This window comes from Kryptolebias marmoratus, linkage group LG20 (genome assembly GCF_001649575.2).
Source record: "Kryptolebias marmoratus isolate JLee-2015 linkage group LG20, ASM164957v2, whole genome shotgun sequence".
Lineage (NCBI taxonomy): Eukaryota > Metazoa > Chordata > Actinopteri > Cyprinodontiformes > Rivulidae > Kryptolebias > Kryptolebias marmoratus.
In genome coordinates this window covers 21,076,289-21,099,822 of record NC_051449.1, presented here as the reverse complement: position 1 = coordinate 21,099,822, position 23,534 = coordinate 21,076,289, and the positions used below count along the sequence as shown (strand labels likewise).

Genomic DNA, 23,534 nt, shown 5'->3' with positions numbered 1-23,534 from the left:
CTCGGTCCAAAATATGAACATTTTGGTCCTCAAAGGAGTGTCCCTTATCCTTGAGGTGTAGGTGGACAGCTGAGTCCTGTCCCGAAGAGGTGGCTCTCCTGTGTTGAGCCATGCGTCTGTGGAGAGGTTGTTTGTTTCTCCAATCAGTAGCTGTAGCTCGTATGACGTGAGAACTTTAACACAGATCCTATTTGATGCATGTGACACGGTTTTCCTCTGAACTAGTTGTTCGGGGTGTGTGTGTGTTAGTCATCTATAAAAAGTTATAAAGCCGACCATCTGGTCTGATTCGAACAGCGGAGGATCTCCATGAAAATCCATTTCTGAGTCAACAAAACACTGTTAAGAAGGGACCCGTTGGAAAGGTGAAGTCAGTACCTGTTTCTGCATTTCACTTTTACGACCTTTTTCCATGACTTCATCTGGTTTCCTCAGCCGAGGAAAACTGGCTGGTTATTGGTCAACACCACCCAGGATCTACCAACCAAATCCTTAGTTATCCTCGCTTCTATGGAGACGGAAACGGAATTGGCCGAACAAGTGTTACCACCACCAAAAGGCAAACGCAGAGAGAGGCGAGGCTTACAGCGGGTCAGAGTGTGCCGGCGTGCAACGTTCCCCTCCGCTGAGAGGGAACTCCGCCCACGCCGCACACGGCGTGCAGTTTAGAAACTTAACACAGCTACTGATTTGCATTTAAACCAAAGTAGCTGAAGCAGGACGAGGACTGATTATTTTGGTGTTTGTGCAGTTCCTCAGAGGCCCCTGATGGTGCGTCAACTGTATATTCCTCTAAAAGCAGTTTCATTTCCTTTCACTCACATATGGTTTCGTGCACTTCTTTTTTCTTTTGTTTTTCGTGCTTGTAAAAAAGGGCATCGCAAGAAAGTTTGAAGTAAATTCCTGCACCGCTCACATTCCACGCCGTTTGCAGGGGTACGTGCTCTCGCAGGTTTTGGGGAATACGACGATGAATAAAATCGATTCCACGTGAACAACAGCAAGGAGGCGGGGCTCAATCCTAAACTCGAACTCACACGCCTCAGCCTCTTAGATCTACAATAAAGCTGCCTGATGCTTAACACTCAAGCTGTTCGAATAATTTCCCACTCTAGCAGTTCATTCCTCAAGAAAACAAAACAAAAAAATTTGAAAAAACGGTGGTGAAACTGTATTTTTACTTAGTAATGCCATTAAAACCGTCCTAAAAAGGCCAGGGTAAGGGTCTGTGACGTGCAGCTCTTTAGAGCTTTGACCAAAACTCACATGGATATTTATAATTACCAGAAAATCTATTTTAAGCAATTAAAACTTAACCAGCTCGTTAGGCTTCCATTCCAACTTCAAGCCACGCGCTGTGATTTTTATCCCTACACATTTAAAGCAAGTTGATGAGGGAAAATAAACTAAAATGCAGTTTTTCCACACATAAAATATTAAACTACAAGTTACTGAAATGAGAGGTTTTGGCAAGTCATTGTTGTAACAATAAGAATTAAAAAGGAAAAATTTATTTAATCATGATTGCCCAACAAACTGGCCTAATTTCTCTTAGTTTATTATAATGCAACTACGGGCTTTATTATTTCTATATAATTTCTTTTATTAATAATTTAACACATTTACAGACATGATTACATAGTTGTGTTTAAATTTGATGAGTTTAGTGTCTTTTTTTGTCCTAACGTGGAAAACTGCCAATAAATGTCAACTTATTACAACTTTTATGATGTAATAAGCAGTAACTTTTATATGTAAGATTTTAAAAACATTTAGTGAGTTATCTTTATATAAAGCTTCAAGCATATTTGTGCCTCTGGATAAGTGTTATTGAGCGAGCGAAAGGGCAGAAATGGCTGTAAAGGTCGCAGACCCCTGGGCTACAATGACGTGACCCTACATCCATTCCGTTCATTCGATAAATGGATTTCTATAAATATGCTGAACTTGCTGCTGGGGGAGTCCCCACTGACTGCAGACCTGCTTGTTGGCCGGAGGAAGATCGAGACGGTGCAGAGCGACCGGCAGAGAAACGGAACGACAGCAGCTAACTCACCAGCTTGTACTCGATCGTTCCTTTTATATTCGGGGAGATGTGGGCAGAGCGACCTCTGCCCTGTGTGGAGAGAGAAACTGATCAACTTACCGGAGGAGCAACATGCCAGCATAGATTGGGTCTCTCCCCGATAAATGCTTCTAACAGAGTTGGTCTATAATTAGTGCAGAGGCAAAAACCCAGCTGGTTTTAGGTCAGATTTGCAAGAAGCTGCCCAAAAAATGAAGACTGCAGACCCAAGCACCTCAGTAAAGTCTTCATCAGTTAAAGATCTGAGCCATGAGGGGAACAGGTTAGATCTGCCATCTTCACAACAAGAGCAAAACACACAAACCACTTTCTGCCTCTGCTGCCTTCTTGTCCTTGTGCTAACTTACGAGCTTTCTAGGACTCACTTTGGGACAAAGTTACACATTTTGAAGAAGCTTCGGCTCATGATTTGACACATTCAGAGCCAAGATGGTGAAATTTACCTATAATGACTGACTGAAACTCTTTATAATCTGATAAAGTGTCTGAGCGCTTGTGTTTCTTGCTCTATTACTCTTTTCTGCTGTTCGTTTTTAAAACTAAAGATTGCAACGATGAGTTTGGTACACAAGGCTGCAAAAATGGTAATTTAGCTTAACACAGTCATGCCCAGACAGCAAACAAAAACAGATTTTAAGTAATAATACTGTCACTAAAAGCATCAAAGAGGCTTAAGAGAGGGGTTTATCTCACTAAGACCTCTGTCAGTCAATCCTGCGCTTGTTGCCAGGCTCGCACTCAACCCATGCATGAGTAGAAAGCAAAGCTCGCTGCTACTGAACACTGCACACACGCTGTTACACTCGCAGGCTGCCCCGGTCCAATCCAGCAGAGTACTGTACCTATCAGTGCGGACCTTTGAGTCCCTTAATCTGCTTCCAGACTGGAAGGCCTGGTAGAAAGCCGTGGAGGGGTTCCTGTGGAAACCGCGTCCGAGGAAGAGAGAAGAGAGACACAGTGAAGAGCTGAAACAGGGAAAACACTCAAATGATGCTGGAAATGCTCCTTTAACACTGCAGTTCACCTCGAGATGAAGGCAAATTTGGCCACTTTAAAGTGGGGGGGTTCTGTGGAAACGTTAACATCTCACCTGCTGCAGATGGCTACTGAACGACCTCAGTTTGGAGGAAGGATTTATGTCTGACAGGACTGATGAGCTAACGGCTAGTCCGAACACGGCCACCTGAAAACAACTCCAGGCTTCAGAACTTTATCGCAGTTCACGGGAACACCGTTTCAGAAACCTTTGCACTGCTGCTAGTTTCACAAAAACACAGCTCCTTACACAGAACGCCGAGCTTCTTTGCAACCCTGAATAACAGCAGCAGCTAGCTGTAGCACCTTTGGCGCAACCCGAGGTCATTTTCTACAGGAATTTCATTACATTTATAGCAAAAATCACCAGGTAATGCAAAACTGACAACAGTGTAAAAGGAAATATTGGCGTTCGTATGAACCACCATAACATTATTGAGATTGGAATCATTTTAAGATTGGAAAAATCTGCTTTTGATGCTGGTCTTCTGAGAGAGGATTGTTGGGTTAGTAATGGCTTACCCAAATGGATCCACTTTGCCATTTTATAATGATAACCACCATGTAATTTTCACGATTGTTCAAAGAAATGCTAATATTTTATAGAAAAAAAAGGATGCAAATATTAGCAAATAACATGGTGCCTTTGAGACTTACCAAAACAGAAAAAAGAAAAATAAAACCACCGAGAGGTGACTGTGAAAACTCAGGTTCTTGCCTCGTTCGTGAAAAGCAGCTGAAAGTTTCACATTACTTGTTTTTTGTTGCAGAAGTGTCGACAGGTTGCACCAGAAGTGTTACAGCTAGCTGCCACTGCTGCTGCTGCTTGGGGTTGCAAATAACCACAGCATTCCATCTAAACTAATGTGAAACGAACGTAAATGTTTAAGTCGTTTAAAGACGGCAGCAATCCACTTTGGTCTTAGCTGCGCTCAGACTAGCCATTAGCCATTTCTCCAAACTGAGGTCATTCAAAAGAGCTCCCTGCAACAAGTAAGATACCGATACAACTCCACTTTACAATGGCTGAAATATTCCTTTAAGGCTTTGGCACGACACTTGGGAATGTAAAGCAAAGAGAACTAGAAAAGCGAGCTTTCATCTTAACAGAAACCTTTACGTTTAAAAGGTGGGGACAACTACATAAACTTTACAAGTCTCCTCCCTCTGGCCACTTAACAAGAGCAGGCTGCTCTCCAGCTTAACAGGCTGTCTTTAAAAAAATCAATAAAAAAAGTGTCTAATGACTCTCAGATGGTAAACGTGCTACTTTAAGTCATTTGATGCAAGCGTCAGTCTGAAAGCTTCGCTGTGGATAACATAATGAGGGAGGGAAAAGTTTGACACTTTGCAAGTGGTGTCAAAAACTGGAAACTTTTTACCTGATGAGGGACCTTTAAATGTAACACTTGGATAAGAAAAAAAATAAATACATATATACACACTGTTCACAGCAGGGTAATTTTTATGAGTGAGCACAGGAGAAAAGGGTCTTGTAAGTTTCATTCGATCTTTTGTGGGGGAAATGGAAGAAAATGTTGTCGTTTTGTGACATTTAAGACGTTCTGTTTTCGTTACGAGGACACCGTGTTCCATGTCAGGCGATGTATGTTGGAGACGGGATAGGAAACCCCCCCCTTCCTTCCCCGTCGACCCCCACAGACTCACACTGACGCGCGCGCACGCACACACACACACATGGGGAAATGAAGCATGTGTGTGAATATTTTAGCAGCCAAAGCTCCTTTTCCTAGAAATCTCTGGCACAAACTGCCTTTGTCACATTACCTCATGACTAAACACTTTCCCTCCCTCCTCTGGCTCTGCTTAATATCACTTTACAGGCATCAGAGCGAAAACTCCACACATGCACACGTATGGCAGGCGCACACCTCCACAGAACCCCCCCCCCTCTCTCTTTTTTTTTTCTTACTCCCTCAGCTGGAACTTAGAGAGCTCTGTAAGAATCTGCTGTCAGCTGAAATCAACAGAATCAGATGACTCCAAGTCCTCTTCGTGAACGGGGCAGGAACCCGAGTCGTCGTTCCCTGTTTTTAGCAAACGCTCGCCCCCTCAATGGTTCTCTTTGTGACTCCCAAACTCAACATGTCAATATCCATTCATGAAAGCTGCTCTTTGTAAACAGCAACTGGCAAAAACGTGAAGTTCCCCTTCATAAACCCCCTGCCGAACAGAACCGAAAAAGGGCAAACGGAGGGAAACGCAGAATGACCTGTCAGAAACACACAAGGAGGATCTTTTTTTCCCCCCTCTTCAAGCTAATGAGGCTAAGTAAGGGAAACAACAGCCACGCAGACTCTGGTTTAGCAAGAAAAACAGCCCAAAAGCAGATCTATGACCCGGCTGTGTGCTAAAATAACCCGCCGGCGAAATTTTGGGGCCTGATGTCACATCTGACCAGAATGTGACACTTTTTACAGCCACTGCTTCTCTGCAAACCAGTGACTCTGGACCTCCGTCTAGCCTTGTAGTCACTGATAAGACGAGAACCCAACAACAGCCTTCAGAGATGAGGCCAGCGGGGAGGGCTCAGACTGGACCAGAGGCAGAAATACACGCACAAAATAAAATGAAGTTTTGTATCCAGGTGGTACAGAACGCGCCCCGTGAGCCGTGTAGGTACTGGAACTGGAAGGAGGACGAAGACTGCCGTGTTTTCACTTCAAACCATTTCTCTTAGTGCAGCAGCGTGAAGGTTTTCACTGTCAGCTGTCACGAAAGAAGGTTTGACTTTATACACAAAGCACAAACCAGAGCAGAAGCACTTTGATTTGAGCGCTCTAATGGGATTCTGTTTTCCAGCAAGTTTGGAGTTATAGTTTAAGCTTTAAGATATAACTGGGTACCCAAAAAAAACAGAAGTAATGCGTTGTTTGTTGCCCTTAAAACCTCCCCAATTCTCAAAGTCCGGACTCTGATCTGAACCAAGTCAGCGCACACCCAGCCTACACTTCAATCATTAAAGTGTAAGTTTACTTCATAAAAAAAACCTTTTTTTTTATTAATAAAATATTGATTTTGTAAATAATGGATTTTTTTATGTTGACCCATGTCTGAGATTAAGATGTAGCCATGGCAACACTGACAGACGCCGCATGTAAGATGCAATGATTGGAAATATGTGATGGCAAAAATGAGTCAATGAGCTCAGGCTGCGGCGCAAAAACGTAAAAATACTGAGTTTTGCCATAATTAAGATTTGTATAAAAATGAAACCATAAAGACAGCGAACCCAGAAACTAAAATAGCAGATAATCTCCCTAATTTACCTTTAAACTTCAGAAATAACTGTTTGTCTTATAACCCTTATTTCCATATAATGGCTGCAGTGCTTGGAAATCCCTTCGTATAATGTGAAGCTTGGGGATTCCCCCCTTTTTTTTTAACAGAGCTGGTATTCCTGAGGACATCTAAAATCTAAAACATGAATTCCCACACCCTGAATATATGCACCTAGAGTTGGAGCACACTGGGTTCAACCGTGACTTTGACCCCATGACCTTGAAATCAAAAGGGATCATCCTCGACAAACGAGGTGTCCAGCTGTGTATTAACCACGCGGTGAATTACATTTTGTCTTTTATTTCTCTGTATCAAATACATGTAGGTAACAGCTAATCACACGACTCAAATCGCTCTGACAGTTTGTTCTTGATTTAAAATGTCCACTTTCTAACTTTTTTCACACTTTTTTTCTCCGTTTAAGAAAAACCCGTCCCTCACCCCCTCTGCAGCACTTTTAGGCGAGTTGTTTTTGTTGCAGGTGCAACAAAAACAGGGATTTAATGAACCATTAACTGGCTCTAAAAGATGCCAGAATGGTTTTAAAAAATCAAAGTGAAAATAACTATTACTAAAACAAGCAACAAATAACCAAGGGGAGGGGGAAAAAAACAAGACATTTATGAAGATATTTGAAAACAACCACATGATTTCACTCATTTAATCAAATCAACAAGAAACGGGTGGAACTGAAACTTTCCTTTGCCCAAATACAAACCATCTGATAAGTGAGTCGCAGTTTTTCCTTTGAGCTATTTTAGTTCCACTTTGCGAACACAAATCATCTCAGCTCAGACTGCAGGTTATCTCCACCGCAGTCCAGCACATGCCCGCTCACAGAGGCCATTAAAACCTTGGGCTGAGTGGGTGATGAGCTCCTGCTTGTCAGAACATACCGCAGCTCTGTAGCTGACATGGAGGTGTCGACTGAAGCGGCGGTGACAGACGCACAAACCAGCAGGATCAGTTGGACCAGCGGGAAAGAGCAGGTCGGATTAACAGAAGACGAAAGAACCCCAGCTGTTTACGCAGACTCTGCTCGGTTCTGACTTGTGCCCACCAAAAGTCATATGATGCGAGCGGAGGAGCATCAGCTGAACGGGAGGTGGAGGGCAGTGTGACGGACGCAGAGTCAAAACAGAAAAACAAAACAGGACGCAGGTTTAAGAGCAGAGGGCACTGGGGGAAAATGCTTGTTCTTCGTGTTTCCTCGTCACTGAGATCCGCACACAGACGTGAACAAGCAGGGACATCGTGAACCAATTTTATTACCTACAGAGTATTTTCGGGGGTCAAAAATAAGAGGTTTTCAGTGATGACTTTTTGTTGTTTTCTGACTGTGTTTAGCCCAGCATCTCCTGTCAGCCTCGTGTCCCCTGACCAAAGTGTGGACGGATTAATCAGTCGACCACATTTAATCCGCCAATATCAGTCACTCCTTAAAAAAATTAAATAAATCAGCAATCGGCCATGCCTGCATACCTAATGACAGAGTAGGAAAGTTAGGATGCCACAGCAACAGCTGCTACAACCAGCCCACAATTTAACTTTGAAGTGGGACTGCGATATATATTTTTTTAAGCGATCAAGTTCTAAGTGTTGTTAAATGGATGTTTATTTAAGTTGAGCAGTTATTGTTACATTTTGTTAAACGAAAAATACAAAAACCAAAACTTTTCAGACGCCCTGATTTCTACAAATCGACATCAGCCACAGGAAAAAGTCTGCCTCTACACGAGTCTGAGAGCACAGCAGCGTTAATTCGGACCAGAGGAATGGAGAAAAAACGTCAAGACGGATTATTTACCTAATATTTGACTCTGTTAATGAATTGCTTGTTTTTAGTTTAACCGTGCTCAGGTGTATGCGGCGTGGACTGAAAGCTAGAAAATAAACCTGCATGATGAGATTTATGAAACCAGAGATTGAGCTTTAATTTCTAAGTGAAATATTAATTTTGCATAATTTTTTTTAAAGAACCCACATTAAAAAGGCTGGATTATCCCTTTAAAGTCTGTAAGTGAATTTGTCCAGCCAGAGTTCACCTCCCCCACAAAAAAGGCTGCACACAGTAAGTTAACCCCCCCCCATTAAGACACGCCCCTCATCCACCCAACAAGGACAGCGTCTCTGTTCACAGTGGCGGGACCGTCATGGCAGACCTGCACCCCCATCTCTCCTGCAGAGTCTGATCTTACATAAGCTCCCATTATGTGATGACAGACGACACCCCCTCTGCACGAGGCCGGTTAGACTTCAGGACAGAAGCAGCTCTTCTCCAAGTTAAACATGTAAAGATCCCACAGCCAGTTTACACCTTCAGATGGTTGACATTTCTGTAGATCTCTGTAGGGTAACATAATCTGATACTTTCACTTTCTACAGCATACGTGTACAATGTACCACACTAAGTACATTAAAGTTAATTTAAAAAAATCTAACTCACAGTCTGTGATGATCGTTCATGAAGTCAGCTGCAGAATGACACGAACATCCTGCTCGTCTATTTTTTAAACCGTTTTCAGAAACACTCCCCCTTTGAAGGAAGAAATATTTTGGTGGTCCTCAACTGGCGGCTCCTGGGCCACGTCTGTCCCCCAAAAACCAATTTCTATCCAACCTGAGAAATAGAGTTTCAATACAGTTAAGCCTTCCTCAGATTATGCCTGCTTAGAAAAGCTTGTGATGTTGCCTTAATAAAGGCATGTCATTTAGGACATTTTAAACATTTCTAATCGGTTTTAACTTTACCGTCTTAGATTAAAGATGCAACAGGTTACTGTTCAATCAACAAACAAAAGATTCGTGAGATTATGCAAAAGAAAAGTCACCTATAAAAAAAATAAATAAATAAATAAAAAATAGGTATTTCTCCCCCTTCCAGACATCAACCACACTGCAGGTGTTATATTTCGCCCATCTTCTAAGATTATAGAATTTTTAAAATATACAGTCGCGACAGAGATAATAACACTACGCCGCAGGTATGAAAGCAGAAGAGTTTCAAACGAGTCCACTCCTTGTAAACCAATGTAACTCCACACTTCTGAGCAAATGACCCAGAGTTTATAAGAACGACATTTGAAGGGGTATTGTTGCAACGTTTGAACTGTGTATACCTCCCAACCCTAGTATTAAATTATAAATAAAATTGCACAGTGATCAGCAGAGGTATCAGCTAGTTGTCATTTTCTGTGGGTTGGGTTTTTTTTTTTTTTTTTACAATTAGAGCAGCAGTGAACTGCAGATGCGTTAACCGTTCTGAGCGTAATGTGGCTTCTCACAAGCAAACACCAACCCCGGTGTTTGAGCATTATACTGGCTTCAGCCGTTAACGCTGTCGAACTAAAAACCCTCATATTCTCTTTCACTCATTTTAAATCACGTGAGCTTATTTAGGATCCATTATAGGTTTGCGACATTTATCTACAGTGATTCACAAAAAAAAAAAAACTTTCAACCACTTTGGATGTAGATGGTGGCAAACAGTTTAATGAGACATTAACGCTTTTATCGTTTTATGCATGAAGCCTAAATGCTCAATAAATGCAGAGTAAGAGGTGTTACATTTATATACACATTTTAAGGATTTAAACACTTTAAAATATGACTAACTAGAACAGTGGTGGGTTCTTTAACACTACATATTGTTTTACTTTATTGGGTTATAGACCTCACACTCCTTAAAGGAGTACATGTCACCTGCCACCTGTTATGTTTTAAACTAAGAACATCTTTTAAAGGAGGAGGACAGAGTTACGGCCGTTTTAGTCAAACCCTGGAAACGACGGCAGGTGTAGTCTCGTGTCTTCACGCGAGGAAGTGTCAGCGCTCAGAGAAAATGATGGGAGTGACTCTCCGCTTCTCCAACACCAAACTTTAGCTCAATATCTGTGAATTTGGCCGCATTATAGCCATTTCTGAGTTGACTATGGTTGATTAGCTGTGGCTCCCATCTTGAATTGGACTGACTGCGAAAATGAACTAGTAGTAGATGTACACCAAATGATTGCTTTCTCAGAGTACATTCACTCATTCACAGAGTACAACTCTGGCGGTTCAAGAGATATTTTCCTAACCTAACAGACCAACACACACACCGTGGGCAGTACTGATGTGTACTGTACGATTAAAACACTTCAAGGCAAGAGTGTTTTTTGTGAATTGTTCAGGGCAGTAAAAAGTTAAAAAGGCCACAACACACACACACACACACACCTGGGGGAGGAAGAGATGTTGGTGTGTTTAGCAGAGCTGAAATGCCTTTTGAAGAGAGGAACACCAAGTTTCACTCTGCAGCTTCCTCCACTTAATCTGAGCATACCAGAGCAGCAGCAGCAGCAAAGAAATGTCATTCAGCAGCTCATCTATTCTCACAGCCCCACCACGGCTACGGTGACAATCAGTGGAGTCGTTCGAAGCACCGACGGCCCTGATGCTGCAGCCGAGATGCACAGTGAGAGGGAGAGAAGAGTCAGCTGTGACCAGCACCTCCAGGGTCCAATGGGGAGGTTTCATGTCGCCCAGGCCTAAAACGCAATCATCTAACTTAAAGCTTGCATTGTGGAAAAGACCGTGACAAGTAACGTTGGCTGACACACCCCACTGTCAGGTCTCTTATCAGAAAAACGGGGGCACAGTGGGAAGACTACTGCTCTGAGTGTGATAGGGCCGGTCTATCACAAGAGCCCCTTCCTCTTATCGGCATGAAAGACAAGTCCTCGCAGGCAGAACAGGTACTCTGAAACCCCGCTGCATAAAGCAGAAGTCTCAAATAAACCACAGCACAGGAATACACAGCAACGAGCATTAAGAAATAGACCCACAACCATTAGTCCGTTTCTGCAAACAAACATTAGAAGAACAGAAACGTGTAAAAACAAAAAACTGAATTAGATCATAGACTTGTTCTATTTTAAAATTCCAGACTTCTTCAGACTCAAACTTCCAGTTTTGTTATTTAATTTTCAACCATTTCTGGCAACCATGCACAAATATTATCTCTGTGTGTACAGTAGATTGTTGGAAAAAGACTGATAGCTAAAATTAAATGATTTTAAGCTTTATAAAGTTCACAAGCTATTTCACAATGTTTACATAATACCTCATTACTGAACTTTCCTTAGAAGGAGCCAGATCTTTGAAGTATAACAACAATGGGGCTGGTTTAAAACTTTTGCACAGTACTATCTTTCATATACGATAAATCTGAAAAGCTGTTTGATTGTTTGAGGTACTTAGTTCAAAACAAAACAAATAAAACTTATCTTTAGAAAAGTAATGAAGTCTGAAGAGAAAAGTTTTTCCATATTCTCCTTTTTTCCCCTCCATATTTTTTGAAATCTAAAAAAATACTAAAAGCACATTTCAGATTTTTCCCGTACTTTTAGGAAGCATGTAGGAACCCTGGAAACACTCAGAGACGATATAACACGAGATGAAACGGGCTGCGAGTCGGCGTTATAGTAATAAAGTCACTGACTTGACCTGCTTATCAGCGGGGTCAGCAGCTGGCACACACCTCCTGAGGGACCTGCTGCTGTTACTCGTGCCCCTTTTCCACCAGCTCTAAAGGTCCCGGCTCCACTCTATTCGGCTTGCTTTGCGCGCGTTTCCATCAGCATTTTTTCGAGGCTGGTCCCTGCTTTGGACTCGGCGCAAGCTTAGCTCCTGTTCACTCATTGGTCGTGGGTGTGGCCAGATGCAAGCATAAAGAGCGACGGTAGGAATATAAACAACAGCGTTAGCTTACCCTGCAAAGTTTATGCCGCCTGTCCCCCAGCTGAAGACGCTGTAAAGACTGAAATCTCCGGATAACATGTCCTACTCCGCGCAACAATCGCAGCATCCAGAGCATTTCTTCCACTGCGCCTCTCTTCCTGAAGTCTCAGGAGAATCCCCATAAGTTTAAAAAACAGCAACAACACAGGGCCAACGTTGTCCATAGCACTTCCATTGTTTACACAACTTGCGCTAAGTTTCAGTAGCACACACCCCCGCGCCGCGGCCCCGCCCCCTGCCACACGAGGAGGCGTTCCGCTGCTACCGACCAAACTAGCCGGTGGAAACGTGATGCATTCTTTATCGAGCAGAGTAGAGCGGAGTAGAGCCGGTCTTCTGAATTAGGGCCCGTGTAAAAGGGGCATCAGAAAGGAGCTCATTCGAAGTCCCAACAGACCCATACCTGACACATCGACGAGACGCGCAGGGAGGATTTGGTGCAACACGCCGCTGTTATTACCTAAAGATATAAGCATCTCATTTCCATCGCCAGCAGAAATGTGCTGCAAATTTAATAAGTCCACAACATCACAACAGGAACTACTGATAACTGGTTCCACAACATTTCAATATAGTCAAAACAGAAACAAATTTAAGCTTGAAGAAACAAATATTAGACCCGTTTATGGCAAAGCATACATCAGATATGATCTAACAGAGAACGTGAACTGCAGCTTGAAAATTTCGTGCACACAAACATATTGTGTAATATCACAGCTGATGGTCAGGTGTTCCCAGCACTTACACGTAAACAAATGAGCGTTAAGACGCGTAAAACAAACACGGATCAGATTTATTTAAAAGGGATATTCCAGCCCCTATACAGTCTATACAGTGGGTTTCTGTGTAACAGTTTGAACATTAATATCTTACCTGCTGTGGACAGCTCTTTGATTGGCCTCAGTTTAAACCTCAGTTTATGCATTTAAACTGAATGCATAGAAGAGCTAAGAGTTAGCCCAAACTGGACGGCTGCCGTCTTAAAACAGCTCCATTCTCAAACAATCCACAGCAGCTGGCGCAAAAGCTGTTTTACAAACCTTTAGTTTGGATTTACGTGGTTATTAACGTGTTTACAGGCGCAGAGCAACAGGTAGCCACAATAACACTGTGACGCAAAACTGACGCTGATGTAAAAGTTTAAATAACAGCACAAACTGCAGTAAACGTTTGAGGATTTTAGTCGTCGTAAGATTGCAGCAAGTGGGTCCATCCGGGCTAGCTCATCGACACGGTCCATATGGATCCACTTCCAAAGTGGATTGCCTCCATCTTAAAACAGCTCCAATCTCAACATTTCACTGCAGTAGCAGCAAACGCCACTACACAAACCTTAACGCTGTTGTCACTTTCACAAGCAGAAATATAATATTCCTGCTGTACGTCAGCCCTGAATGCCCCCAGAAATGCTACATGTCGCTCCTTAGGGTGCTCATTTTTTGTTGTTGTTATTATTGTTAAAAATATTATTAATAATAATATTAAAACACTATTCATGAGCGTCTTTCAAAACTCTCAAGGTAAGTAAATAACCACAGAATTTCCTGTAAATAACTGTAATGCAAAATTGACGGCGGTGTAAAGGTTTAAAAATGTCAGGAACAGTTATGAAATTTTGGAGACTGTGGTCGTTTTATGACAACAGCAGCTCAATGGTTTTGTCCGACATAAACTGCCTAACCGCTGCCGTTCAAAGAGCTATTTACAACAGGTGAGCGTTTAGTTATTTACAACTTTTACACATGAAGCCCACTTCCAAAATGGTCAGAGTACTCCTTTAAAGCTCAGTAAATTGAATGTGACAAGCTGAAATGCAACCAAAATGCTGTGAGTGGAGAGAGAAAAAAGACGTGGTGCCAAGTTTCTACAGCTTGCACTTCCTGCCTGCTGCTCTACAACCTGACATGTACGAGGCTGTAAATGGAAACCACGGAGAGGTTTTAGGTACTGTATCGTTTCCGCTCATGTGCCATCCACTGCAGCAGAGAAACGAGAAAGATCCCTTTTAGAAGGAGAACACGCTGCGAGAAGTCAAAACAAACAGGCTGCTGCCATGGCGTCTGCTCTTTACTTACTGCCATATTGGCTCCGAGGATTAAAACAAAATCTCAGGACAGATCAGCACAAATTGAAAAAGTCCTCTATAAAGTATCTGATGGGGCGAGAGTGCTGACTGCGTTGTCACGAGGACGGCAGCACAAATTCTATCGCTGTTTGTCATGTTTGTATCTTCTGACTTATTATGAGGTCAGGCCTGCAGCTCGTTTACGCAGAGGCCGCAATTGGCTCGAGGCTAACAGAACATTTTAACGCCTCAAACTGCCCTGAGGCCTACGATATAAAACACAACCAGTGGGTTAAAGAAGTAAGCTCATGTATAACCAATATGTGCTGGAAACTTAAAGATAAGAAGCCTTCTTTAGGATCACTGCCTCCTGACCAATAGAGTTCAAAAAACTATTTCAAAAAAGAGAGAGAGAGAGAAGCTGGCGTATGAGGAGCGAGTGAGTGAGTGTCTTCCGCCCGCCTCAGAATGAAACCACTCAGTTTGACACTGAGAAGCCTCTTTATGCGAGCTCAGCAGAAGGAAATGCTCGTGTCGCCTAAAACAGCGACCGAGTGCTCGAAAGCTTCTTCCTGTTAACGTTTGAAAAGATTTGGAACAAACAAAACAAAAAATAACAAAAACATCCTCGTTTAATCAAATGGTCACTGAGGCGCAAGCTATGTCTTTGTAGATCTTGCTTCCTGAGCGATATACATTCATATTCTTTTACACGTCCAGTTGATGCTGATCAGACTTCAGTGGGAAACTAAAACCTTTTCAAGTATGAAACAAGGGAGAATAAATGTTCGGTATGCTTTCTGAAGTATCCTCACCGACTGATCTGAATTGTTTCTGTTTGCAGTTTATTAAATGTGATGAACATTTCAGTTACATTAGACATTAGAGTTAGACAGTAAAAATGGTGTTGTTTTTTTTAAATATCTGTGTTTTTTCGCAGTGACAGAGATCATTTAAGCTGCTGCAGCATCCTGTAAAAACAAGATCCTTTATCGGCACGTAACGGACTGGAGCAGGGGGGAGAGAAGTTAAAAAGTGTGACGAGAGCAATCGGCTAATGTTAGCACGTTGGCTAACTCGTCCACGTGAACACACGTCAGCAGAAGTGAGATGTTAGTTTATTATTAACTTTGTAGCTCAAGATATTCAACTATTGAAAAATTAGTTGAAGTTTTGTCTGAGTCGAGCTGAAAACTGTCCAGTAAAGAAATAATAAAAACACAGCATCCTCAGTGAATCAGTCTCATCTAGTTATGCTATATTTAACTATGAAATACAGTGCGATTTCAGTTGATATATCGTTTCCACTTTTACGAAAAGAACTTTCTTTTCTCTCACATGAAACATGAGGAACTGCGTGTTACAGTTCCTTACAGGCAGATTTTAAGGGCTACTTTTCTGTTGAACTGAAACACTTTTTTTTGCTTACTTTTGTTAGAGTTTACTATTAATGAAACTGTGGATAAAACAAAAACAAAAGACACTTTAAATGTGTTCATTAAACAGGTGCAAAAGGAGGACGACCAATCCAGAGAGGCAAGAAGACACCCCTGCACGCTGTCAAAACTTGCAAAAATGTAGTGCTGCAACATTGCTCTCACTACACCATCATCAGACAAAATAAATAAAAATAAAAGAGATTTTGAGGGGAATAAGGATGGATTTTATAGGGCACTACTCCTGCTTTAGAGACGACATCTGTGCCTCCTGCAGCAGCTGTGTTACTTTCACTCCATGAGGAATTTCAAATTTCCCCATGTTCTGATTTTTTTTTATTATTATTATTATTATTATTTGGTAAATGACTGCATTTGCAAAAGATACCTGGGATGTGTTGAATTCGTTTCATAGTATGGCCCCCTGGAGGTTGAAGGAAAGGTTGAACATATTACACCCGCTACTTTGACCACGCAGCCTCACACACAGCGAGGCGGTTTGTGTGTCTTTAACAAGTCGTCATCTGAGCTGAGGAAGCCATGGGTGCTTTCTCTAGGCCCTAATAAGAAGAACCGCGTTTTCTTCCTGTGCGTTACGACCTTCTTCCTACGTAGTCCCTTCATTCAGCCTGCCCAGAAGTTAAAGAGAAAACCCGACACGCTAAATGAGCAGTGCTAATTCACTCAAATGCTGCTGAAAAACTTTCTGCAGCAAGCGGCTCAACAAGCACGCCGTTACAAACTTCTATGTGTGCATTTCTTCCTCGTTTAATTGTTCAACCCTGTTTCTTTGTGAGGAGGCAAGTAAACAATAATGCTGTAAAGGGACAAGGAATTTCAAACACTTAAAAGGACAGAGACATGTTACCTGTCCTCCTCCCCGTCGACGGGTATGTGGATTCCAAACAGGCTGTTGACAGTCGGGGTGTTGAGATTCAGGGTCTCAGGCATGAAGGGCTTCATCATGTCCCTCCCAGACACAACCGGAGACTGTGCGTTGATGATTCCCTCGGACTTCCTCCCACAGCCAGCACCCTCCGCCTGTCCAAATCCAGTCGCCGGGAGGCCCTGCACCCCCAGAGCCATGGGGGTTATGCTGTGAGTCATCTGACCAGGAGGCAAACTGGAGGTTGTCACATTTGGCATAGCTGCACTGGAGGCACTGAGCACAGCGGCGGGCACGCTCGAACCCACTGCCATGGCAGGCACGTTTTGCACGCCAGAAGCGAGGGGCTGCGGTTGTCCTGTGGCGGGAAACTGACCGGCGGTCTGCGGGGGCAGACCTGAACCAGCAACCAGTATGGAGGCCCCAGGACCTCCGAACCCTATAGTCTGCTGCAGCTGCAAGGCAACAAGAGCTGGCTGGCCAACAGTTACAGATCCCCCCGGTGCTCCGGAAACATCTCCAACCTGACTCGGCACCGAAGCTGCTCCAGAGGCTGGGGACAAGACCGGAGCGGGGCCTTGTCCAACCGCCCCCACAGAGAGGCTGGACACTGGGAGGGACTGGACACCGGACAGCGCTGCTGGCACTGCTGTAGGCTGCTGCTGCTGATAGTACTCAGCCTGGTGCTGCATCAGTCCTGATGACTGGCTGGGCATGAGGTGGCCCAGAGGAACCTGCTGCTGGGGAGCGTACGATGGAGGCATGATGGGGGACTTCTGTAGGTGGACATCGGGGTGGGACAGGCCGTTCTGACCGACGGGAAGCACGTTCTGTGCAAGGTGTGGCTGGGGAAGCCCTACTGTTGGCGGAGCTGGTGCTGCTGTGGGCTTGATACCGGAGAACGAAGTGTGCGTGGCCGAAGCGGCGGGGTAGCTCTGATGCAGGACCTGCTGCTGCGGCGGCGGTAGTGTCTCTGCCGAATGTAGACGAGAGGAAGAGAGAGACGCCTCTGCCATGGAGCCCAAGCTCGGACCAGAGTGTGTTAGAGGGGAAACTACAGAACCCCCCGAAGGTCCAAGTCCGCTGTCTCGGTCCGCGGCAGGGTCCTGGGTGACAGTGGGGTGTCTTATGCTATCTACAGTTCTGCCACCGAGCGAGGCCTCAGAGTCTTTCTCGTAAAACTCTGTACAAGTCCACCGGCCCCTGCGGAAAGGTTCTCCAGTACCGTGATCCAGTTTGATGACCCTGAAGCGTGAGGAGCAGCTCACTGTGGAGGTGGGAGCGGAGCTGGTCACTGCAGCAGATGCGTTCACGGACCCACCGGGCCCCGGTGGGTTCTGACCGCCTTGACTGGAACCAGACACCCCAGCTTTCCTCCCCTCCCCGGACTGACCGGCCTGGGGTGCGCTGACCACCTCCGCCTCCCCGACGTTGTTCAGCGCCTCCTCGGACGAGCTTCTGTCACACGCCGGCTCGTACTCGGCGCGCGACACGTCGTATATCTCCGACGACACGTCTTCAGTCCGCGACTCGTCCGGGTCGTCCAGACTCTCCGTGTCGTCCGCGGCCCCCACGGCCGCCACCTGGGCCTGGGTGACGCTCGTAATCTGAAAGCAGCTCTTCTTCTTGGCCGGCATCTTCGACATGTTGGGCGCCGAGTGTCTAAGTTTATCCTCCATCCAAAACAAAACAACACAAAAAAAGACGAAAAAAGCCGAGCTGTGTCGAAGCTTTGTCGAAGCTCAGATCATTCTAAAGAGCACACTCGCATCTATTTTCCTCTTCCTACTTAACTGTAGTCAAGATGAATCTGCGCCATCCTCTTCCTCTCTCGGTCTCCTGTTGAGTTTCATGAGCTCACGGAGCACCGCCACACGCCGCCTCGCCTCCCGCGGCTTTCACTCGGCCCGAGCCGGCCCGCTGATACCCCGGCTGCCCACTTGTTGACCGGCCGTTGTCGCAAAGTGTGTCGCCCAGCTGTAGGGAGCTACTTCAGGCTGAGGAGGCCCCGCAGTCCTCCACTCGCCGAGCTAGCTAACAAGCCAAGTGGCTGCCGCCGCACACTCCCCCTACGTCGGTACAAGTATGTGAGACATCTTCCCGAAAGAGTATCCACTTCCTCCTCCGGCTTTGAGTCGTTCTTCGGCGACACTGGCTGTGAAGTTATCTGCGGTCAAGGGCGAAAAGATGCTAATATTTCTTTTTTTTCACGCCTGAAACAAAATGTTAATCTTAACAGCGCCTACAGCTCCCTCCCTCAGTCACTCCTGACAAGATGGCTATGTTGTATGCGGCCGCGCTGCATCCTGGGTAAGTAGTGAGCGTAGTGTGTTTACGTACGACGCGTTTGTGAATCACTCGTCGTGTTGCTTTCAGGGAGCCTCGGAAAAAATTGCACACAGCGGGAACTCTCGAGCGTTCGGAGCAGAAATCGCTCACTGAAATTGCAAAATACATTTTATTTTCATACATTTGTTTTGTGCAACGCGAAGTTAAACTTTCCGTGAGTTTAAATCTTCTACTTTTTACAGAACTGTTTATATCTTTGAGCTTTACAATCGAGCTACTTTCCAAGTCTAGCAACAACAACAAAAAAAGACTGAATGGCCCTTTAAAAGTGACATTTTCTTCTTTTTTTTAATGAAACCATTAAAAAAACTCATGAAAGAAAAGGTCAGATGGTTGATTTAATTAATATTAACGTCTTGTGGTGTTATTCACACCATTCTCTCTCATTTTGGATACATTATATTGTATAAAATTCTAACAGTATTTACAAAAAGCTTGTTATATAAATAGCATTATGTTGAATTGCTCTGTTTTATTTTGATTTAATTCACTGTATTTTAATTGCAAACACTTGTGAATTCGTGCTAAGTATGCAAACCAAACTGAACAGAATTCAGATGAATAAATGACTAATTAGGAAAATAATCAGTAGATATAGCCTAATTGAAAATGATGATCAATTTCACTTACATGCAAGCTAAATACTCAACAACAGTGTCAGTGAATGAAGTATATACTGTGTGAATAATTTCAGTTGCTGAGATTTACCCTTGTCATTTGATTTGTTGTGTGCATGTGTTTTTCTTTTTTGTTCATCAAATGTAAAGTGTGAGCCATCAAAATGCAGAGATGTAATTTGGCCGTCCTGTGTTCTTTGGTTATGAAACTTTAGTTGACTGAATCGCAATCAAACTGTACCAGAGTGCACCTGAAGGCATCAGTCCTCCAGACCCTCACCATCTGTTGGCATTTTTTTATGCTGCAGTTTTAGTGATATGGGGAAACACTGCAGTAGCCTCATAAAACAGGATTCTTAGAGTTTCCTGTGGGTTGTCTGAAAAATCTGTGTTCAGCTTCTGTGAGTCGGTGTAACAAACCAATGAGATTGTTGTAGATTTATTCCCGCACAAATCTGAGTGTGGATCCCAAGAGGGAAGCTGACTTGACAATCTAGTGAGGGTCTGAGAGAGATTCAAGAACGACAATCAAAGCTGTTGGCAACAAAAACATCTTATTGTTGTTATCAGGCCAAGCCGTTACACTTGTTGGTTCTTTAGCCTTCATGTTCGCCAGCTTCCATCCACTCATCATGGATGTCAGATTAATTTGGGGCCCACTGAGGGTCAAGATTATACATACGAGTTCAAATATAAACATACACTCACCTAAATTATATTAAAAAAGTGGTGTGCTGTAGGTTGTAGAACAGTGTGTTCAGTCCTGGTCCTCAGGGCCACTGTCCTGCATGTTTTAATGTCCCTCTGCTCCAAAACACCTGATTTGAATCAATGGATGATTAACAAGCTTGTGCAGAACCTGCCAAAAAAAGATCATTCTACTAAATGAGGCGGGTTAGAGCAGGGAAGCATCTAAAACGTGCAGGACAGTGGCCTTCGAGGACACTGCTGTACGTCTTTTAACTTGACAGAGCCGAGACTTTATAGCGTTTCATCAGTGACCGTGATTGACTGCAGCTGGAATTTCTCTTTGCCAGCATAAAAAGGATTTGTTTGACTGCACTTATTGGATTAACCAACACTCATCTGTCTCCCCTAGATGAAAGACGTTGGTTAGGATGTTCTGGAAGCACCAAGGCTGGCGTCTGCCATGAACTGGGAGCTGCTGGAACACCAGTGTCTCTGTCCACAGTGAAGCCAGCTTTACGTCAACGGGGACTGAGAGGGTGCCAACCAAGTTTCAAGGTCAAACGAGACAAAGATTGAGCTAGTTGGCCACAGTAACAAGAAATACATGCAGAGAAGTCAAACTGAGGCTTTTCAATCTAAGAACACTGTTGAAATCTGGACACAGTTGGGCGTTCCAGCAGGAGAGCCGTGTTCCACACATCAGAACTGAGTTCTGATTGGATAAATCAGGCTAACATTAAGCTTCTGGCAGAACCTTTCCCAAAGCCCTGACATCAACCCTTCTGAAAATTTGTGAACTTTGCTTAAAAGTCAGGTCCGTGCCAGGAAACCAACCAATTTAAATGAAATTTGCCTGGAAGAGTGCTCAGATATCAGCCAGAATGAGAGCAGAAGCTCGTTGATGGATATTGAAAGCCTGTAATCCAGCTCCAACCTGCTAAAGATTTAACCAGATATTACTGGGGTTGTATGGATATGTTTGAGCCTGTATGTGTAACTTGACCCTGTGTTCATTTGAGAAAAAAACAAACTAAATTCAACTGTGTGTGCTCAAACCTCGTTTTTAAAAGTCATTGAAGTGGTGTGTTGTAAAATCATTCTGCCCTGGAAAAAGAACGGTTCAAAATAAATCATTAAAAGCCCAAAAGTTCATGACGTTCGTGCCTACGATGGGTCGATGTACACCTGTGTGCGAGTGATTTTCCCTGAAACTTGAAAAATATGCACTTTACAAATGACAGTAATGCAGGGAAATTCTCGTTTCAGCTATCCATTGTTTAAAAAAGTTTTTACAAAATATTCTTAATAAGATTAAATGACTATTTTACTAGTTTTTTGCTTTTTATACCTCTTCTTTGACTTATCGTTTATAAATGATCACAAACTGTGGATAAAACTCCCTCTAGTGGCCAAAGAGTAACTTAGGCATTGTTACAGGGAAGTAATTATTATAATTTTTTTATTTATTTACCGTCTTTGGTTCTTTTTTATTTAGTTGACTGAACTTTTCCGCATCACACTTGGCATTTATATTTTTTCTAAACTATCTTTCTAAAATTAAAAAAAGCATCACTCATTGTACCTCATACAATATGGGACAATTTTACAAAATACATGAATTTTAAAAATAAACAAACAGTAGATCCGTGTGGAGAGGAAAGATAATCATGTTCTGAAGAAAAACTAGTATTCATTTATTATTTATAGGATAGTAAAAAAAAAATCCATTAGAACAAAGAAATGAAAAACAGCTTAAACATATGACTCCATTTCTCAATATTTCATTCTGTCATCCTCCTCAAGTCCTCACTGAGTGTTTAAAGAGGTCAGAAGGTTCGACTGGAGGTGTGAGCACTTCATGGGACAAAATCCCAATTCTTTCTCTTAGAAGACACTGAAGCAAATATGGTAGAAATTAGTAAATGTTTTTCAGCTACTACCACATCACATTTTAGTTCAATAACTGTAAATCTGACTGAGTTGGAGCCATTTTTGTGTTGGCTGTGGTGGCCATCTTTAATTGGGTTGACTCCAAAAGTTAATCAGTTGTAGATGTACAACCAATGATTACTTTCTGAAAGTTTCATTCAAATCCACCCTGAGGTTTATGTGATATTTTACTAACAGAGTTGATTTCAATAGTTGTGGTCAAAGTTTGGTGATTAGTTGAAACCAGATGTTTCCATTTATTGTATGAAACACACAGAACCATTTTTTTCCCTGTCTGTCATTAAATCAGATTGCCTTGAAACAATTTGGAAAGCCCAGGTGAGCTTCTGATTGGTTGGTTGACAAGTTAATTACAGCCACACCTGTGGATGTATTTAAAGCACACCTCAAACCTCCTGCTTCTTTGTGTGGCATCATGAGAAAATCTACAGAAATCAGCCCAGATATCAGGAAGAGAATTGTGGACAACTCTGGTTGATCTTTGGGTAGAACTTCCAGATGCCTGAAGCTTCATCTGTTCAAACAATGATCCACAAGTAGAAGCACCATGGGAATGTCCTGCCATCAGAAGGTAAAGAGCTTGTGAAGCTGCTGCTGAAGCTGCTCAGAGAGTCATTATCCACAGAGAAACCAGTCCTGAACCAACATGAGCTGAAAGGAAACTCATGACTCCAAAAGTAACATCAAAAAGTCAGATTACAGTTTGTAAACGCACACAGGGACAAAGACCTTAATCTGTGGAGACATGTCCTGTGGTCTGATGGAACTAAAACTGATCTGTTTGACCTTATTAACCATCATTACATTTGGAGGAAAAAAGAGGAAGTTTGTAAGCCTGAGGACACCATCCTAACTGTGAAGTACGGGGGTGGCAGCATCATGGTGTGGGGTGTTTTACTGCAGGAGGGACTGGTGCACTTCATAAAATAGCATCATGAGGAAAGAACATTATGTGGAAATAATGAAGCAACATCTCAAGACAGACAGGAAGTTAAAGCTTGGACACAAACATGTCTTCAAATGGACAATGTCCCTCAGCAGACTGTTGAATTAGTTACAAACAGGCTTCAGGACAACAAAGTCAGTGTTTCAGAGCGACCATCACAAAGTCCTGATCTCAGTCCCATAGAGAGTTTGTGCTCAGAGCTGAAAAGACAACAAACCTGACTCAGTTCCACCAGTTCTGTCAGGAGGAACGGGACTAAATTACAGCTAATTATTGTCAGTTTTATGCCTGTGCTCCAAAGACTTGATTTGAAGATCCTTCGGTCTTGCTCTCTGACTTGCTTCAGCCTTTAATGTGTTTTATGAATAAAACTGAATTTGGTCTTGAAAA

The 23,534-nt window shown here is 43.2% G+C and overlaps 1 protein-coding gene across 2 annotated transcripts in view; it reads right to left on the bottom strand.

Annotated features, from left to right (window-relative positions):
• The window catches only part of LOC108238328 (TSC22 domain family protein 2), a 25,620-nt gene extending 6,758 nt beyond the window's left edge, over positions 1-18,862 (bottom strand). The window contains exons 1-2 of one of the 2 annotated variants that reach the window (XM_017420330.3): positions 16,575-18,862; positions 2,929-3,003 (exon numbers count right to left, since the gene is read on the bottom strand). In XM_017420330.3, the coding sequence (XP_017275819.1) occupies positions 2,929-3,003; positions 16,575-18,271 (1,772 nt within the window). In that variant the 5' untranslated portion in view covers positions 18,272-18,862. The remainder of the gene's footprint in view (positions 1-2,928; positions 3,004-16,574) is intronic. The other variant, XM_017420331.3, reaches the window with a different exon arrangement.
• Positions 18,863-23,534: the final 4,672 nt, after the last annotated feature.